General features: G+C 48.5%; 1 protein-coding gene across 1 annotated transcript in view; it reads left to right on the top strand.

Moving 5' to 3' along the window:
* The window catches only part of LOC107120053 (protein hinderin-like), a gene marked incomplete at its 3' end in the record, with an annotated part of 111,715 nt that overhangs the window by 27,896 nt on the left and 67,738 nt on the right, over positions 1–16,081 (top strand). The window contains exon 2 of the mRNA XM_015422693.1: positions 8,174–8,293. Coding sequence (XP_015278179.1) covers positions 8,174–8,293 — 120 coding nt within the window. The remainder of the gene's footprint in view (positions 1–8,173; positions 8,294–16,081) is intronic.

Genomic DNA, 16,081 nt, shown 5'->3' with positions numbered 1-16,081 from the left:
GACATTCAGAGGTGGTTTGATATTGCCGGTCTCTGCATAGCACCCCTGTACCCCGTCTACCTTGGTAGTCTCCCATCCGAATACTAACCAGGGCTGACCCTGCTTAGCTTCCGAGATCCGGGCTATCCAGGTCAGGACAAATGTCCCTACCTCATTCTAATCATTTTGATAATGGGATAGAGCAGTTAGAGAAAGAAGGACTTTTCTCCCTTTCTCACAGTACAAGAACTCCTGGGCACCCCATGAAATTGCTGAGCAGTCGGGTTAGAATGGATAAAAGGAAGTCCTTCTTCACCCAAAGAGTGATTAACACGTGGATTTCTCTGCCACAGGAGGTGGTGGCAGCTACGAGCATGGACGGCTTCAAGAGGGGATTAGATAAACATATGGAGCAGAGATCCATCAGTGGCTCTTAGCCACAAGGTATAGATAGGAACTCTCGGTCTGGGGCAAGGGACGCTCTGCATTCGTGGTGCTTGGGGGGGGGGCAACAGTGGGAGGGCTTCTAGTGTCCTGCCCCCACTGGTGGACCTCCTGAGGGCACCTGGCATTTTTGACCACTGTGTGACAGAGTGTTGGACTGGATGGGCCATTGGCCTGATCCAACATTGGCTTCTCTTATGTTCTTTTATGTAGGAGGTCAATGCAATTTTGCCTCTGTTACTGTGTGTGTCTCCTGAAACCATGGATTTTGGTCCCCTCAGCTGCCCTGGCTTCATTGAGAAAGAATCCCTTAGCTACATAAACCGGATGTGTTTCGTTCTGGGATGCTGATGTGGGAGAAGAGCACAGGAGCCTCAAAGTCCGGTAACAATGGGACTGGCCATCATTCATATCCTGCCACATAACAGGGATTTAAATGAATTTTCCCATAATTTGTCTTCAAATGCCGACATTTAACTCTCGGGCTGTATAAACGAATGGGCTTTTTCAAGAGTAAAATTCATGCCCTGCGTCCAGGCTAATATGTTCACCTACTATAAACATTACTGCCGGCGGTTACAGCAGGCATAAAAAATTCCTTTTATATACATCATCACTGGCAAAGACTCCGGAGACCACCACAAATCATTTCAGCCTCTCTTTTTTTAAAAAAACACAACCTTTGGTTTGTGCACTGACAAAACACGCCTGGCTGTAAAACAGCCGGAGCCCCCCGCGTCTCTTGGCTTGGGAAACACAATTAGCTTATTTAAACCACTGCTTAGGCTTTCTGCCTTGTTTCAAGGCACCAAGTGAATGCATTGCAAACGAGTCATGTTCTTGGCTGTGGTGCCAGGAGGTGCCCAGTTTTGGTGGCGGCTACAAGCCTGGACAGCTTCAAGAGGGAATTGGATAAACATATGGAGCAGAAGTCCATCAGAGCCAGTTTGGTGTAGTGGTTAAGTGCGCGGACTCTAATCTGGGAGAACCGGGTTTGATTCCCCCACTCCTCCACTTGCACCTGGCTGGATGACTTTGGGCAAGCCATAACTCTGGCAGAGCTGTTCTTGAAAAAGAGCAGTTTCTGTCAAGAGCTCTCTCAGCCCCACCTACCTCACAGGGTGTCTATTGTGGGGAGGGGAAGGGAAAGGAGTTTGTAAGCCGCTCTGAGACACCTTTGGGTAGTGAAGGGCGGGGTATAAATCCAATGTCGTCGTCGTCGTCGTCGTCGTCGTCTTCTTCTTCTTCTTCTTCTTCTTCTTCTTCTTCTTCTTCTTCTTCTTCTTCTTCTTCTTCTTCTTCTTCTTCTTCTTCTTCTTCTTCTTCTTGCCACATGGTATAGATAGGAACTCTCGGTCTTGGGCAAGGGATGCTCTGTATTCTTGATGCTTGGAGGGTGGGGGCAACAGTGGGAGGGGTTCTAGTGTCCTGGCCCCACTGGTGGACCTCCTGAGGGCACCTGGTATTTTTGGCCACTTTGTGACAAAGTGTTGGAGTAGATGGGTCATTGGTTTGATCCAACATTCCTTCTCTTGTGTTCTTATGTTTGCTGTCTGTTTGAACATTCCTGGATCAATGAGAAAACCCCTTGGGGGGACCTTCTCCCTACTCAAGGGTGGGAGGAATCAAGCTGTCGCGTCCAATAGTGAGATCTGCTGCTCTGGGGCTATTGAGATAGCATCTGCAGAAAGCAGAGTGCTTGTGCACAAATTGGAGATCGGCAATGTTGGGAACTATTGGAGTGAGGCAGCCATGTATGTGGGGGTGTGTGTGTGTGTGGTAGCATGTGGTCTACATGACCATGTGTCCAGCACAGGTGATTTGGTGTTAGGGTAGGACACGTGAACACACAAAGCTGCCTTATACTGAATCAGAATATCAATCCATCAAGGGCAATATTGTCTACTCCAGGGGTGTTGAACTCATTTGTTATGAGGGCCGGATCTGACATAAATGAGACCTTGTTGGGCCGGGCCATGTGTGCCATAAAATGTAATGCCAGGTAGCAGAGATATAAACTTTATAAAGGACACAAACACAAAGATGGTTTTTTTACTTAAAATTAAAAAACATGCTTAAAACATTAGCGCTCTCTGCAATAATTTGTTTATTTAACAGTGTCTGAGAACTGACACCTCTTGCTCTGAATTATGGCATCAAAATATCTGTGCCGTTGCAATCTTGAGTATGCTGTTCAGGTGTGTATCTGTAAGCTGCAAACCTACAATGACGCAGCAGCAGCAGAACTAGAAGCAGAAACAGAAGACAGCGGGCCCAATAGAAGCCGTTCGGGGACCTGATCCGGCCCCTGGGCCGCATGTTTGGCACCCCTGGTCTACTCAGTGCAGCAGTGGCTCTCCGGGATCTCGGAGAGATCTTTCACGTCACCTCCTGTCTCATTCTTTTAACTGAAGATGCTGGGGACTGATCCTGTGACCTTCTGCGTGCCAAGCAAATTTCCCACCCCAAGCCATGGTCCTTCCCCAACCGACACATGAAGCTGCCTTCTACTGAATCAGACTACTGGTCCGTTATGGTCAGTACTGTCTACTCGGGCTGGCTCTCCAGGGTCCCAGGCGGAGGTCTTTCACATCACCTCCTGCCTCATCTGCTGAGGATTGAACCTGGTGCCTTCTGCATGCCAAGCAGAGGCTCTACCTAAGTGAGCCACAGCCCCTTCCAAACGGGACAGAGCTTACAGAAGAGGTATCAGTGCATGGGGCCTTTGTGTGTGTGTGTGTGTGTGCGATAGTCCTTGAGCTTGAAGTGTTCTTTTAGGCTAAAGTAAAGGTAAAGGTTCCCTTGCTCGAAAGCCAGTCGAGTCCGACTCTAGGGTTGCGGTGCTCATCTCCGTTTCCAAGCCGAAGAGCCAGCGCTGTCTGAAGATGTTTCCGTGGTCATGTGGCCGGCATGACTAAACACCAAGGCGCACGGAACGCTATTACCTTCCCACTGAAGTGGTACCTATTTATCTACTTGCAATTTCTTGCTTTCGAACTGCTAGGTTGGCAGGAGCTGGAACTAGAGACGGGAGCTCACTCCGTCATGCAGCACCTGGGTCTCGCACTGCTGAACCACTGACCTTCCACAGCCAGCAGTTCAGCATCTTAACCACTTGAGCCACTGCAGCTCCTCTCTTTTATTCAGTGTTATTTTTTGCCATCAAGTCACAGCCGAATTATTGCAATCCTGTAGGATTTTCAAGGCAAGAGATGTTCAGAGATGGTTTGCCATTGCCCACCTCTGCGTATTGACCCTGGACCTCCGTGGTGGTCTCCCATCCAAGTATCAATCAGGGCCCTTTCTTACACACTCAGGGAAATGCCAATCGCCACTTTGGGCTCAGGAAGCAATTTTCTCCAGGCCAGTGATCCTGGAGGTTTTTTGCCCTCTTCTGGGTATGGAGCAGGGGTCACTGGGGGTATGAGGGGAGGTAGTTTTGAATGTCCTGCATTGTGCAGGGAGTTCAACTAGATGGCTCTGGAAATCCCTTCCAACTCTACGATTCTGTGATTCCAGAGCTATCCCTGGTTAGCTTCTGAGATCTGGCTGGGCCAAGGCCTATCTAGTTGGCCCCTTGCTAAATGCAGGAAGTCCAAAGCAAGAGCATCCATGACTGATGGTTGTTACAAATTTAGAGTCCAGCGGCACCTTATTCAGGGTATTGAAATGGTGTGTCAGGTTCAGACTTATAGACAGGGAAATTCACATGTAACATGATGATGTTTAAGATGTGCCAAGTCCAAAATAACAAGCTAAGGTTATAATGTCAACAGTTATAAAGCCATAAATGTGTCAAAATAGCAGATATATGTCCAAAGGTGTCTTTTCTAACGGTGGGAAGCAAACCAAGAGTCTCCATTCTGTCCTCCCAGGCGTGAAGATGACTTAACAGCACTTTTTGAGGTGGATGCAGGGTCATGTCAGCAAAACATCCCATTCAGTATTCCACTATACTGTTCTGAAAAAGAAAAACACTAAAATACAGAGGATTTATAGTCCTTCTTGTTGAGAATACATATGTGAGGACTGAACGAGTTCGTATATGTAATGAGATTTAAAAAAACCAATATCCCTGTTGAGTCCTGGGGAGGTCTTTGTTCCAGATGTTGTAATGACTTGTAATTCAGCAGTTTCCCTTTCAATTCTGTTCCTGAAGTTCCTTTGTAATAAAACAGATGGTTTTTCAGTCTCTGTAATTCTCCAGTGAGGAAGAGCCCATGTCCCCCTTGCCCTCGATGGTAATTGGTTCTGTCGCTGGACCACTGTGGCCCCTGATAGGAAGTTTCTCCTAATTGTCAACTGAAATTGGGACAGCAGAGAACAAGACTTCACTCCCTTCCGTGTACCTGCCCTTCAGATATTTGTGGAGTACTCTCATGTCTCCCCTGGCAGCCATCTTTTCCAGGCTGGCCATGCCCCATTCCTTCTGTGGAGCATGTGTGAATTAGTTCTTGTTGTATCCTTGTTGGTCTGTAGAACAGCTTGATTCGAGTCCAGTCTGACGAAGGGAGCTACAGATAAGATTAGAATTTCAACAGCCAATCCACATGCAAAAGAACCTCTTCAGGAAACAGGAAACCTCCTCAGGAAACAATCTATATACAAAAGAGCCTCCTCAGGAAAGCTCCTCCATTAGCATGGTCACAGCCTGGGGAAATCCTACAAGATAATGACTCGGCCTACCCCACATTCCTGAGTAGATATAAATTACCTGCCTACCATTTTAACCTCACCTTGACACAAGGTGTTATACCTCTGAGGATGCCAGTCACAGCTACTGGTGAAAAGTAAGGTCCTACAATGCCAAGACCATGGCCACACAACCCAGAAAATCTACAACGGCTAATGAACTCTGGCCATGAAAGCTTTCGACAACGTATTGGAGCTTTGACTCTCGAAATTTACACCCCGAAAATCATTTGTGAATTCGTTTCAGGAACGGTGGGGTGCTGGGTTTTTACAGGAATGCTGAAGTGTATCTTTCAAATCTTGGTGAGCCCATCGTGAGAAGCAGGATTGATAATGGGGAACTGTAAAGCAGCGGCCTTACTTTCTAGGAATGTGATTGGCCAAAAAAACCCCTTCAACACGAGTTTGCCCAGACTTAGTGATTAGCTCACAGCCCATCTCCGCTGTCTTGCAAGTCGGAAGAAGGGGTGCGCTTGCTTCCCTTCTTTAATTGTGACAACTTCTTGTTTAAAGCTTTCCTTGGGAGGAATCTCTTTGGACAGCGAGCCCTCGTCTTGTCTGCATGTATAATTAAAAGCTCGGGAAGGGGGAGAGGAACAGACGTGGGCTGGGGGGGTGATGAGGAAATGGTTCGCCATGTTAAATGAGCAGGGGAGGGAATTACACAGTGACAGGTGAAGAGCCAATTTATCTCCTCCCGGAATTTCAACGCTGCGAGCGAAAGCAGGGCGCTTTTGCTAATATCCTTGCAAATGCCACAGTTAGCTGCGCCTCTAGATCACTGTCCAAAATTTGTCGTTGGTCTCTGAAAGGCCTGCCAAGCTGCGCCTGCTTTTGAGCCACTGGGAGCTTGTGGAAGCCTTTGCATGTGGGAATGTAAGGCAGGCAAATTGATGACCATGCGGACCGCTAATGAATAAATCATCCGCACTTACGGCAGTTGCATCTCTGCGTTCGGTCCGCCCGGTTTTTAGCAATGCTTTTTGCTTTGCCTCCCCTCTAGTGCTCGCCCGTTGAGTTCCACTGCTTCTCCCGCACATTGCTTCGGAAGGGGTGGTGGGACATTCAGCTCTTGAGGCCTGGGGGAATGAGCCATGTGGGTGAGGAACATGACTAGTGGTTAGGGTTGCCAAGTACTCACCTCTCCTGGAGCGGGGGAGTCCCGGCTTGCTTTCCCTCGGATGATTGTGGCCCCGCCCCCAACATCCCGGACGTGCTTACGTCACTTCCGTGTGACGTGCTTTGGGGGTGGGGTTCCCCCCGGGGCCCAATCTGGTGGTGCCGAGGAACGGACCTCCCGGGCAGGGGTTTCCCCGCCCCCCGGGGGGACTTGGCAGCCCTACCAGTGGTGGAGATTCCGGCACTGATTAAACAGTTATATGTTGGCATGCACAAGAGGCATACTTTGAGAGCCAGTTTGCTGTAGTGGCTAAGAGTGCTGGACTCTAATCTGGAGCACCGGGTTTGGTTCCCCACTCCTCCTCCACGTGCAGCCAGTGGGTCAGAGCTGTTCTCTCAAGAACTGTTCTCTCATAACTCTTTCAGCCCCACCTACCTCACATGGTGTCTGTTGTGGGGAGAGGAAGGGAAGGTGATTGTAAGCCACTCTGAGACTCCGAGTGAAGGGCGGAGTCTCCTGCTCCTCCTCTTAACCACTTAGTGGTTAAGTGTGCGGACTCTAATCTGGCAGAAACAGGTTTGATTCCCCACTCCTCCACTTGCACCTGGTTGGTGTGACCTTGGACAAGCCGTAGCTCTCATAAGAGCTGTCCTTGAAAAAGAGCAGTTTCTGTCAGAGCACTCTCAGCCCCACCCACCTCACAGGGTGTCTGTTGTGGGGAGGGGAAGGGAAAGGAGTTTGTAAGCCGCTCTGAGACACCTTTGGGTAGTGAAGGGGAGGGTATAAATCCAAACTCTTCTTCTTCTCTTCCTCCTGCTCTTGCTCCTCCTCCTCCTCTTCTTCTTCTTCCTCTTCCTCCTCCTCCATTATCATGGGTAGTGTTAGCCAAAGTTGAGAGGCACAGTGCTGTATGTTGGGGTTCTCAGCATGGTCCCAGTGTGCCCCATGGTGCCCACTAACACCTGCCGCCCACCAAGCATTTTTAGAACGTGGGTCTAGCTAGGTGGGGCTTTTGCCCAGCAGGGCTTTATGAGTGGCCATTAAAGATTTGTTTGTCTGAGCAGACTTTTAAAAAAATTGCAACGGCAGCAACTGCCACCACTGTAGAAAGATCTTCACTGTTGTGACTGAAGGTAACCTGCGGCAGCCATTTCATGACAGCCGTTTTGTGGCTGCATCCACCATGTTATGTCAAAGGTGCCCCCACAGGCTCAAGAAGGTTGGAGTCACCCACTCTGTGTGGTGGGGGGGGGGGGGGGGGGGGGAAGGATGCTTGACATCATTTTGCCCTGAAAAGGGGGGACTTATAAATTGGGAAGTCTGAACATCAGGAGTCCCCAACGTGGTGCCCGTGGGCACCTCTCCTGGCACCTGCCAACTGTTTATAGAAAGCGGATGGAGCCAGGTGGGGCTTTTGCGCAGCATGGTTTCTAATGGGCCATTGGACATTTAATTGGCTGTGTGGATTTCTTCAAAGTGTTGGTTCAGCAGCTGCTGCCACCACAGCGCAAGGATCTTCACTGTGTGAGTGAAGATAAGCTGCAGCCGCCACTGGCTACCTGACTCCGCCTCCTGCAGCAGCCATTTTGTGGCTGCGCCCACCATCCTGTGTCAGAATCCCAGACGTGCCCACAGGCTCAAAGGGGTTGGGGACCCCCGCTCTACATGGCCAAAATTACGAAGCAAAACTGAGTAATGCTTGACACACATTCTTGCATTGAATTTGGAATAGCTAAGGAGTGACACATCTTTTGCCCACCGCAGCCATCACCTTTTGTTTCTAGAGATTTTGAAAGTGTTTAAGTGTCGTCTTTCTCCCTCACCCAGGCAGCCAAACAGGATTTTTGCAGACTAAATTGCTTTGAGTTTGGTTCTGTCCCCCCCCCACTCTTCCTCGAGAAACGTTTTTATCCTTAACTCGCTGTCTCACCCCTGCAGCAGCAATACAGAGAATGCCAGGAGCTGTTGAGCCTCTATCAGAAGTATCTCTCCGAGCAGCAAGAAAAGCTCACGCACTCTCTCTCGGAGCTCGAGGCCGCCAAACAGAAGGAACATCAGGTGAGTGTCATATCCGCACACAGATACACACGCATGTGGCCATGCAGGACCGCCATTCTGTTATTTCCAGTTTAGTGTAGTGGCTAAGTGTGCGGACTCTAATCTGGGAGAACTGGGTTTGATTCTCCACTCCTCCACTTGCAGCTGCTGGATGACCTTGGGCAAGCCATCGTTCTGTCGGAGCTGTCCTTGAAAGAGCAGTTCTCTAAAAAGGTCTCTCAGCCGCACCTACCTCCCAGGGTGTCTGTTGTGAGGAGGGGAAGGGGAAAGGAGTTTGTGAGCCACTCTGAGACTCCGCGTGAAGGGCGGGGTATAAATCCAATCTCCTCTTCTTCTCTCTTCTTCTTCCTTTGTTACCAGGCATCATTGTAGCACGGACTCACAGCACCACAATCGAGGCATAGTTAGATTCAAATCCAGTAGCATTGTAGAGATCAACAAGAATTTCGGCGTATGAATTTTCAAGTGTCAAAGCTCCCAGAACTCTGGCTCTCGAAAGTTCGTAACCCGAAAATCTTGTTGGCCGCTTAGGTGCCTACTGGACTTGGATCTAGTTGTTCTACTGGAGACCGACACAGCTACCCTCTGAAGCTATCTTCACGGAAGTAGAAAAGAGAAAGAGTCCAGGAGCACGTTAAAGACTGACAAAATTTGTCACAGGGTATGAGCTTATTGCTTAATGCAAGCTCTGGATCAGTGATGTGAAGGAAGTTGCTGGTCGTAGCAAAGCGTGCAAACATCAATATGTCCCTCCCCCCCCGAATTTTAATATTTTAGCATTTGAGTGGGTTGTAATGAGGGACATTGGACGGCTTCAAAAGGGAATTAGATAAGCATATGGAGCAGAGGTCCATCAGTGGCTATTAGCCACATAGTATAAATAGGGGCTCTGGGGCAAGTGATGCTCTGTCTTCTTGGTGCTTGGGGGGGGGCAACAGTGGGAGGGCTTCTAATGTCCTGGCCCCACTGGTGGACCTCCTGATGGCACTGGTGTTTCTGGCCACTGTGTGATACAGAGTGTTGGACTGGATGGGCCTTTGGCCTGATCCAACATTGGCGTCTCTTATGTTCTTAACTGGGGAAAGGGCTTACACATACCTGTAATAAGCTTCCCTTGTAAACAACACCTCTTACTGCAGAATCTCAGTGACGATACTTAATTCATTTGTTATCAGGACATTCACAAATTGTTACAGTTAATTGGAATTTGTTATCAGGAGATTCAGAAATTGTGACACTTTATTTATTTATTTAATTTATACAGGGTATGAGCTTATTGCTTAATGCAAGCTCTGGATCAGTGATGTGAAGGAAGTTGCTGGTCGTAGCAAAGTGTGCAAACATCAAGATGTCGTATGTCCCCCCCCCCCGCCCGAATGTTAATATTTTAGCATTTGAGTGGGTTGTAATGAGGGATGTTGAGAAAATGGGGAAAGGGCTTACACATACCTGTAATAAGCTTCCCTTGTAAACAACACCTCTTACTGCAGAATCTCAGTGATGATATTTAATTCATTTGTTATCCGGACATTCACAAATTGTTACAGTTTACTGGGATTTGTTATCAAGAGAGTCAGAAATTGTGTCACTGTATTTATTTATTTAATTTATACCCTGCCCTCCCCGCCGAAGCATGCTCAGGGCGGCTTACAGACACATTGGCAGCATTAAAAAAATAAAGACAATAAGAACAAATTAAAATCATAAAAACAAATTCAGAAGGTGCAACATATATATGATGGCAAAAAGGCTATCCTTATTGGCCACAGTGGGGGAATCTATGGCTGGTGTCTGTCTCCTTCGCACATGGTTCCTTAGTATGGGCACGGATGTTAGAGCAGGCGGCCAAGAGTGGATTATAGGGTGTGGGTGACTCGGCTGATGTTAGGCAATTTATTGTGGCATCTGAAACGCTTGGCGGAAGAGCTCCGTCTTGCAGGCCCTGCGGAACTGGGATATCCTGCCACATATTTTGTTAGTCTTTAAGGTGCTGCTGGACTTTTGCTCTTTTCTACTGCTACAGACAGACAAACATGGCTACCCATCTTCATCTATTTACTGGGATTGCTTGTACGGTATATAACAAAAAATTGTTTTTACATAGTGTTTTTTTAAAAAGCCAGCAACTGACTTTAGCGGAAACCTGGTTAATGTTACTTATGTCTGGTCTTGCCTTCACCAGGAGATGAGGTCACAGTCTCAGCTTGTTCAGGGTTTCGTGGATCTCTTAGACCAGTGTTCCCTCTAAGCTGAGTTAGTGTGAGCCAGCTCACAGTTTTTTAGCCTCCAGCTCACACATTTTTGTCTTAGCTCAGGAAGGATGGCTCCAGAGCAGACTAATTAATGCAGTAGCCAAATCACTCACTCACCACTTTAATGCCAGTAGCTCACAAAGCAGAATTTTTGCACACAAGACTCCACAGCTTAGAGGGAGCATTGTCTTAGACCCGAGACAGACTTACCGTGATGAATCTTTGTAAGGTTGTGCTCACATGTGTGGTTTGGCCCCTTAGTATGCACATAACCAAAGGGGTAGAGGGTGGGACCTTGAAGCCTAGCTGGGTTATCATGATGTAGCCACAGACAACACCCACCAAGGGAAGACCATCTACAATTCACGATTATGTTCAAAACTATATATTACATTCACTGAGATACAAAGAAGGGTTAGTGGTCACAACCCAATAGAGTGCATAGACATTGACCCAACAGGTTGCTCATGACAACTAAACATAGTTTTAAAAAAGAACATATTCGAAACCAACAGTTGGCTCTTCTGCAATTCCATACATAGATAGTGTCCGTAGACCTCCAAAACAGAAAGTAACTGCAACAGAAGACTGCCACTGTGGAAAGAATAACAGCCGAACGCCTCTCCCTGGTATAAATCAAGTGTTTCAATGATGTGCGATGTGACTGTGAAGAAACCTAATGCAATCTTAGGACGCATTAACAGAAGCATCGTGTCCAGATCATGCAAGGTGGTAGTTCTGCTCTATTCTGCTATGGTCAGGCCCCACCTGGAGTACTGTGTCCAGTTTTGGGCATCGCATTTTAGGAAGGATGTTGACAAGCTGGAGCGTGTCCAGAAGAGGGCAACCAGGATGGTGAGAGGGTTGGAATCCAAGTCTTAGGAGGAAAGGCTGAAAGAGTTGGGTCTGTTTAGCCTGGGAAAGAGGAGGCTTAGAGGGGACATGATTGCAGTCTTCAAGTATTTAAAGGGCTGTCATGTAGAAGATGGAGCAGATCTATTCTCTCTTGCTCCGAATTGCAAGACTAGGTCTAATGGGTGGAAATTACAAGGGAGTCGATACTGGCTAAATATCAGGAGAAACTTCCTAAGTGTAAGAGTGGTTGAGCAGTGGAACAGTCTGCCTTGGGAGGTGGTGTATGCTGCTTCGCTGGATGTTTTCAAGCGGAGGCTGGATGACCATCTTTCGGGCATGTTGTAGGTATGTAAGGCTATCTTTCAGCTATGCTCCTGCAGAGTGCAGGGGGTTGGACTAGATGACCTGCAAGGTCCCTTCCAACTCTTAACATTCTATGATTCTAAGCTTTTGAGTGGTGCCGATGTTATTTTGGAAATTGGGTTCCGTTTTACCAACCACCGTTGATAGTTGCGAATTGTAGATGGTCTTTCCTTGGTGGGTGTTGTTTGTGGCTATACTTTTACACTAAGGGTTCCCCATTGTCTTTGGGTTATCACGGTGGGCATGTTTTGTAGTGTTTTTAGGCACATAAGCGTGGGCTGAGACACTGGCAGGTCCAACTACATGAAACGTATGGTTGTGACCTTCTGGGATAAGTGGGGCACGCAGTAGGGCTTTGAACGTAATGGGGATTTATCCAGTCTTGCTCAGACCTTCTTCCATGTTCGATTAAATTGAGCTAGATTTTGAGTCCAGCAACTTCAGAGGACAGCGGAAGACAGGAGGGCCTGGCGGGAGCTGGTCCATGGGGTCGCGAAGAGTCGGACTCGACTGTGCGACTGAACAACAAAAGCAAGCGATACGCTGTATTCTTGGTGGTTGCGGGGGGGGGGACAGTGGAAGAGCTTCTAGTATCCTGGCCCCACTGCTGGACCTCCTGATGGCCCCTGGTATTCTTGGCCACTGTGTGACAAAAGAGTGTCGGACTGGAGGGGCCATTGGCCTGATCCAACAGTGGCTTCTCTTATGTTCCAGGTGCTAATTGGCCCTGATGCTGGGAAAGATTGAAGGTCAAAGAAGACGGGGATGGCAAAGGATGAGATGGTTAGACAGTGTCATAGTTGCAATGAACATGAAGTTGAGCAAACTTCAGAGAACGGCGGAAGACAGAAAGGCCTGGCGTGATCTGGTCCATGGGGTCGCAAAGAGTTGGACTCGACTGTGCGACTGAACAACAAAAAGCACCTGGGAGACTGACAAGATTTTCAGGGTACGCGCTTTCAAAAATCGGAGCTCCCTTCCTCAGATTGTACAAAGAGGAGTTTTGTCTCTCGAAAGCTGAAGCCCCGAAAATGTCATTGGACTCTGAGGTGCTGCTGGACTCGAATCTAGGTGCTCTGCTGCAGAACGGAGTGGCTGCCTTCCGGAACTGATTAAATCCAGTTCATTTTCTCTGTTCCCCACTACTCACTTGTAAACACAATTCGCTCCCATTTAGGGGAGGAGACGGCATTCATCACATCGCTGTTCAGTAGGTTTGCCCTATAGATCACTCGATAGCCACAAATAGCCATCTGCTTGATATGCCTCCAACTTCAGAGTAATTCTTTTGGGAAGACGAGGAGACTGGATTTATACCCTGCCTTTCACTCAGAGCGGCGGCGGGTCTGAGAGAGCTCTTTCCAGAACCGTCCTTGAGAGAACAGCTCTGACAGAACTATGGCTTGCCCAAGGTCATCCAGCAGCTGGAAGTGGAGGAGTGGGGAATCAAACCCAGTTCTCCCAGATAAGAGTCTGCGCACTTAACCACGACACCAAACTGGCGCAGTGTCCAATTCCACTGTTTTCCAAAACAAGTTCTGCTTAGGGTGCTGGATTCCCAGGAGTGTGTGCGTGTGGTCATGTCATTGGGCATACAACCCTTAAGACAGCAGAGTCCTTCCAAGATTGGGGGTGCTGGGCGATTGTTGCCCAGAAAGTCATTATCCCAATGCCAGTCAGTGTCATAAGCAATGCTCCCTCTAAGCTGTGGAGTCTTGTGAGCAAAAATTCTACTTTGTGAACTACTGGCATTAAAGTTGTGAGCGAGCGATTTGGCTACTGGCATCTCTGGAGCCTCCTTCCTGAGCTAAGACAAAAATGTGTGAGCTGGAGGCTAAAAAACTGTGAGCTAGCTCACATTAACTCAGCTTAGAGGGAACACTGGTCATAAACCCCAAGATGACCGGGGGGGGGGGGAACGGGTCGTTTTAATCCAAGAGGAAAAGATCTCCAGAAGCTGCGTGAGAGTGCCTCGGAAATGTATTAGTTTACTCTCCTGCTCTTGACAATGAAGAAATTGACACTCAAGATTATATTCCTTGGCGCCATCATCAACCAAAAGGGAGGCTGCAACCAAGAAATCGGTAGGAGGTTGAGACTGGGAAGGGCAGCCGTGAAGATTCTTAAGTGTCAGGCTGGGTTGCGCAAGTTAATTCATGCCGTGGTATTCCCCATTACCATGTATGGGTGCGGAAGTCAGACAGTGAAGAAAGCCGACTGGAAGAAAGTTGATTCCCCTGTAATGTGGCATAAAGTAAAGGTAAAGGTTCCCTTGCTCGAAAGACAGTTGAGTCCGACTCTGGGGTTGCGGTGCTCATCTCCGTTTCAAAGCCGAAGAGCCAGCGCTGTCCGAAAACATTTCCGTGGTCATTTATTTATTTATTTACAGGTGATTTATATACCGCTCATAACCCCTAGCGGGTCTCAGAGCGGTTTACAATGTGCTACTATATAGTAGCGAGTAACCTATCTAGGGCCACATATGGTGGTGGGGGGGACAACCTACCAGCACCCCTGATACGGCACGGTCTTCCGTTCGTTCGGCAGCTTCCTTGGTGTGTGTTGTTGTTGCTGTTGTTCCTGCGACCCGGCTGCCGTCGGCTGGACGAGCTGGCTGTTATTCTTGGAGTGGCGTGTCTTTCCTCGGGCGCAGCCTCAGCTAACGTCCAAGCGGCTCCTGCCGCGCTGCGTCCCGCGTTCTGACGTCGCTCCAACTCTATGTCCAACTCCGCCTTCGACTCCGCCTCCACCATTGCTCGAGCCAGTCACCGCCGTTCTGGGTCGCTTCACCGTTTCTCCGCCGCCGCCGCCATTTCTTTCTTGCTGCTGCCACCGATTCGGTCCTTTTTCGTCACTGCCGATCACCATCCTAGCACAAGGCTGGGAGGAGGGTGCCCCCTGCCACCTAGGGCAGGTACCCATTCCTCTGATGTTAACAGAGCCGCTGGGTTGGCGGGAGCTGGGACGAGGGCCGGGGGCTCAACCCGGCCGCGGTGGGGAATCGAACAACCTTCCGGCTGCTCGTCCAGATGTTAACAGCAGGCGTTATAATGCCTGCGCCACCGCTCCCATGTGGCTGGCATGACTAAACACCAAGGCGCACGGAACGCTGTGGCATAGGAGGAGAGTTTTACAGATACGGGGGACTCCCAAGAAGACAGATCAATGGGTTCTAGATCAAATCATGCCTGAACTCTCTTTAGAAGCTAAAATGACTGTAGAAAAGTGCAAGAGTCCAGTGGCACATTAAGGACTAACAACATTTTTGGCAGGGTATGAGCTTTTTTGAGTCACTAAGCAGTTAGTCTACTGGACTCTTTTTGACTGCTACGGATAGACTAACACGGCTTACCCATCTTGATCTAAACTGTGGCTATCATATGTGTTGTCGAAGGCTTTCACGGCCGGAGTTCATTAGCTGTTGTAGATTTTTCGGGTTGTATGGCCGTGGTCTTGGCATTGTAGGACCTGACGTTTTGCCAGTAGCCGTGACTGGCATCCTCAGAGGTATAACACAGAAAGATAGAATACACTCTGTGTCAAGGCGAGAAGAAAAATGGTAGGCAGGTAATTTATCTCTACTCAGGAAGGTGAGGTAGGGCTGAGTCATTCTCTTGTAGGAGTTCCCCAGGCTGTGAACATGCTAAGGGAGGAGCTTTCCTGAGGAGGCTATCATACGTTGATCACATTATGAGAAGACAAGAGTCACTGAAAAAGACAAGAGTGCTAGGAAAAGTCGAAGGCAGCATGAAGGCCCAACATGGGATGGATGGACTCCATCAAGGAAGCCGCGGTCCCTCAGCTTCCAAGACCCGGGCAAGGCTAATAACGGTAAGGGCATTTAGGAGGTCCTTATTTGATAGGGTTGCCATAAGTCAGAAGCGATGTGAAGGCAATTGACACATGCACATTCTCCCCCCGCCCCCAGTTCTGCCATTCATATCCTTGCATACTTGAGGACTTGCTGTTTGGCCATTAAAAATGGTCCAGTTAAAATACTGAACTATTATAATTCTGTATGTTATTGAAGGCTTTCATGGCCGGAGTTCATTAGCTGTTGTAGATTTTCCAGGTTGTCTGGCTGTGGTCTTGGTATTGTAGGATCTGACGTTTTGCCAGTAGCTGTGACTGGCACCCTCAGAGGTATAACACAGAAAGACTGAGTACTCTCTGTGTCAAGGTGAGAAGGAAAAAAAATGGTAGGCGGGTAATTTATATCTACTCAGGAAGGTGGGGTACGGCTGTGTCCTTATCATGTAGGAGTTCCCGAGGCTGTGAAACATGCTAATGGAGGAGCTTTCCTGAGGAGGTTCTTTTG

This window comes from Gekko japonicus, unplaced genomic scaffold (genome assembly GCF_001447785.1).
Source record: "Gekko japonicus isolate JY-2015 unplaced genomic scaffold, Gekko_japonicus_V1.1 scaffold2406, whole genome shotgun sequence".
NCBI classification, from domain to species: domain Eukaryota; kingdom Metazoa; phylum Chordata; class Lepidosauria; order Squamata; family Gekkonidae; genus Gekko; species Gekko japonicus.
The sequence above is the reverse complement of the archived record's forward strand: the minus strand, read 5'-3'. Positions and strand labels throughout refer to the sequence as shown.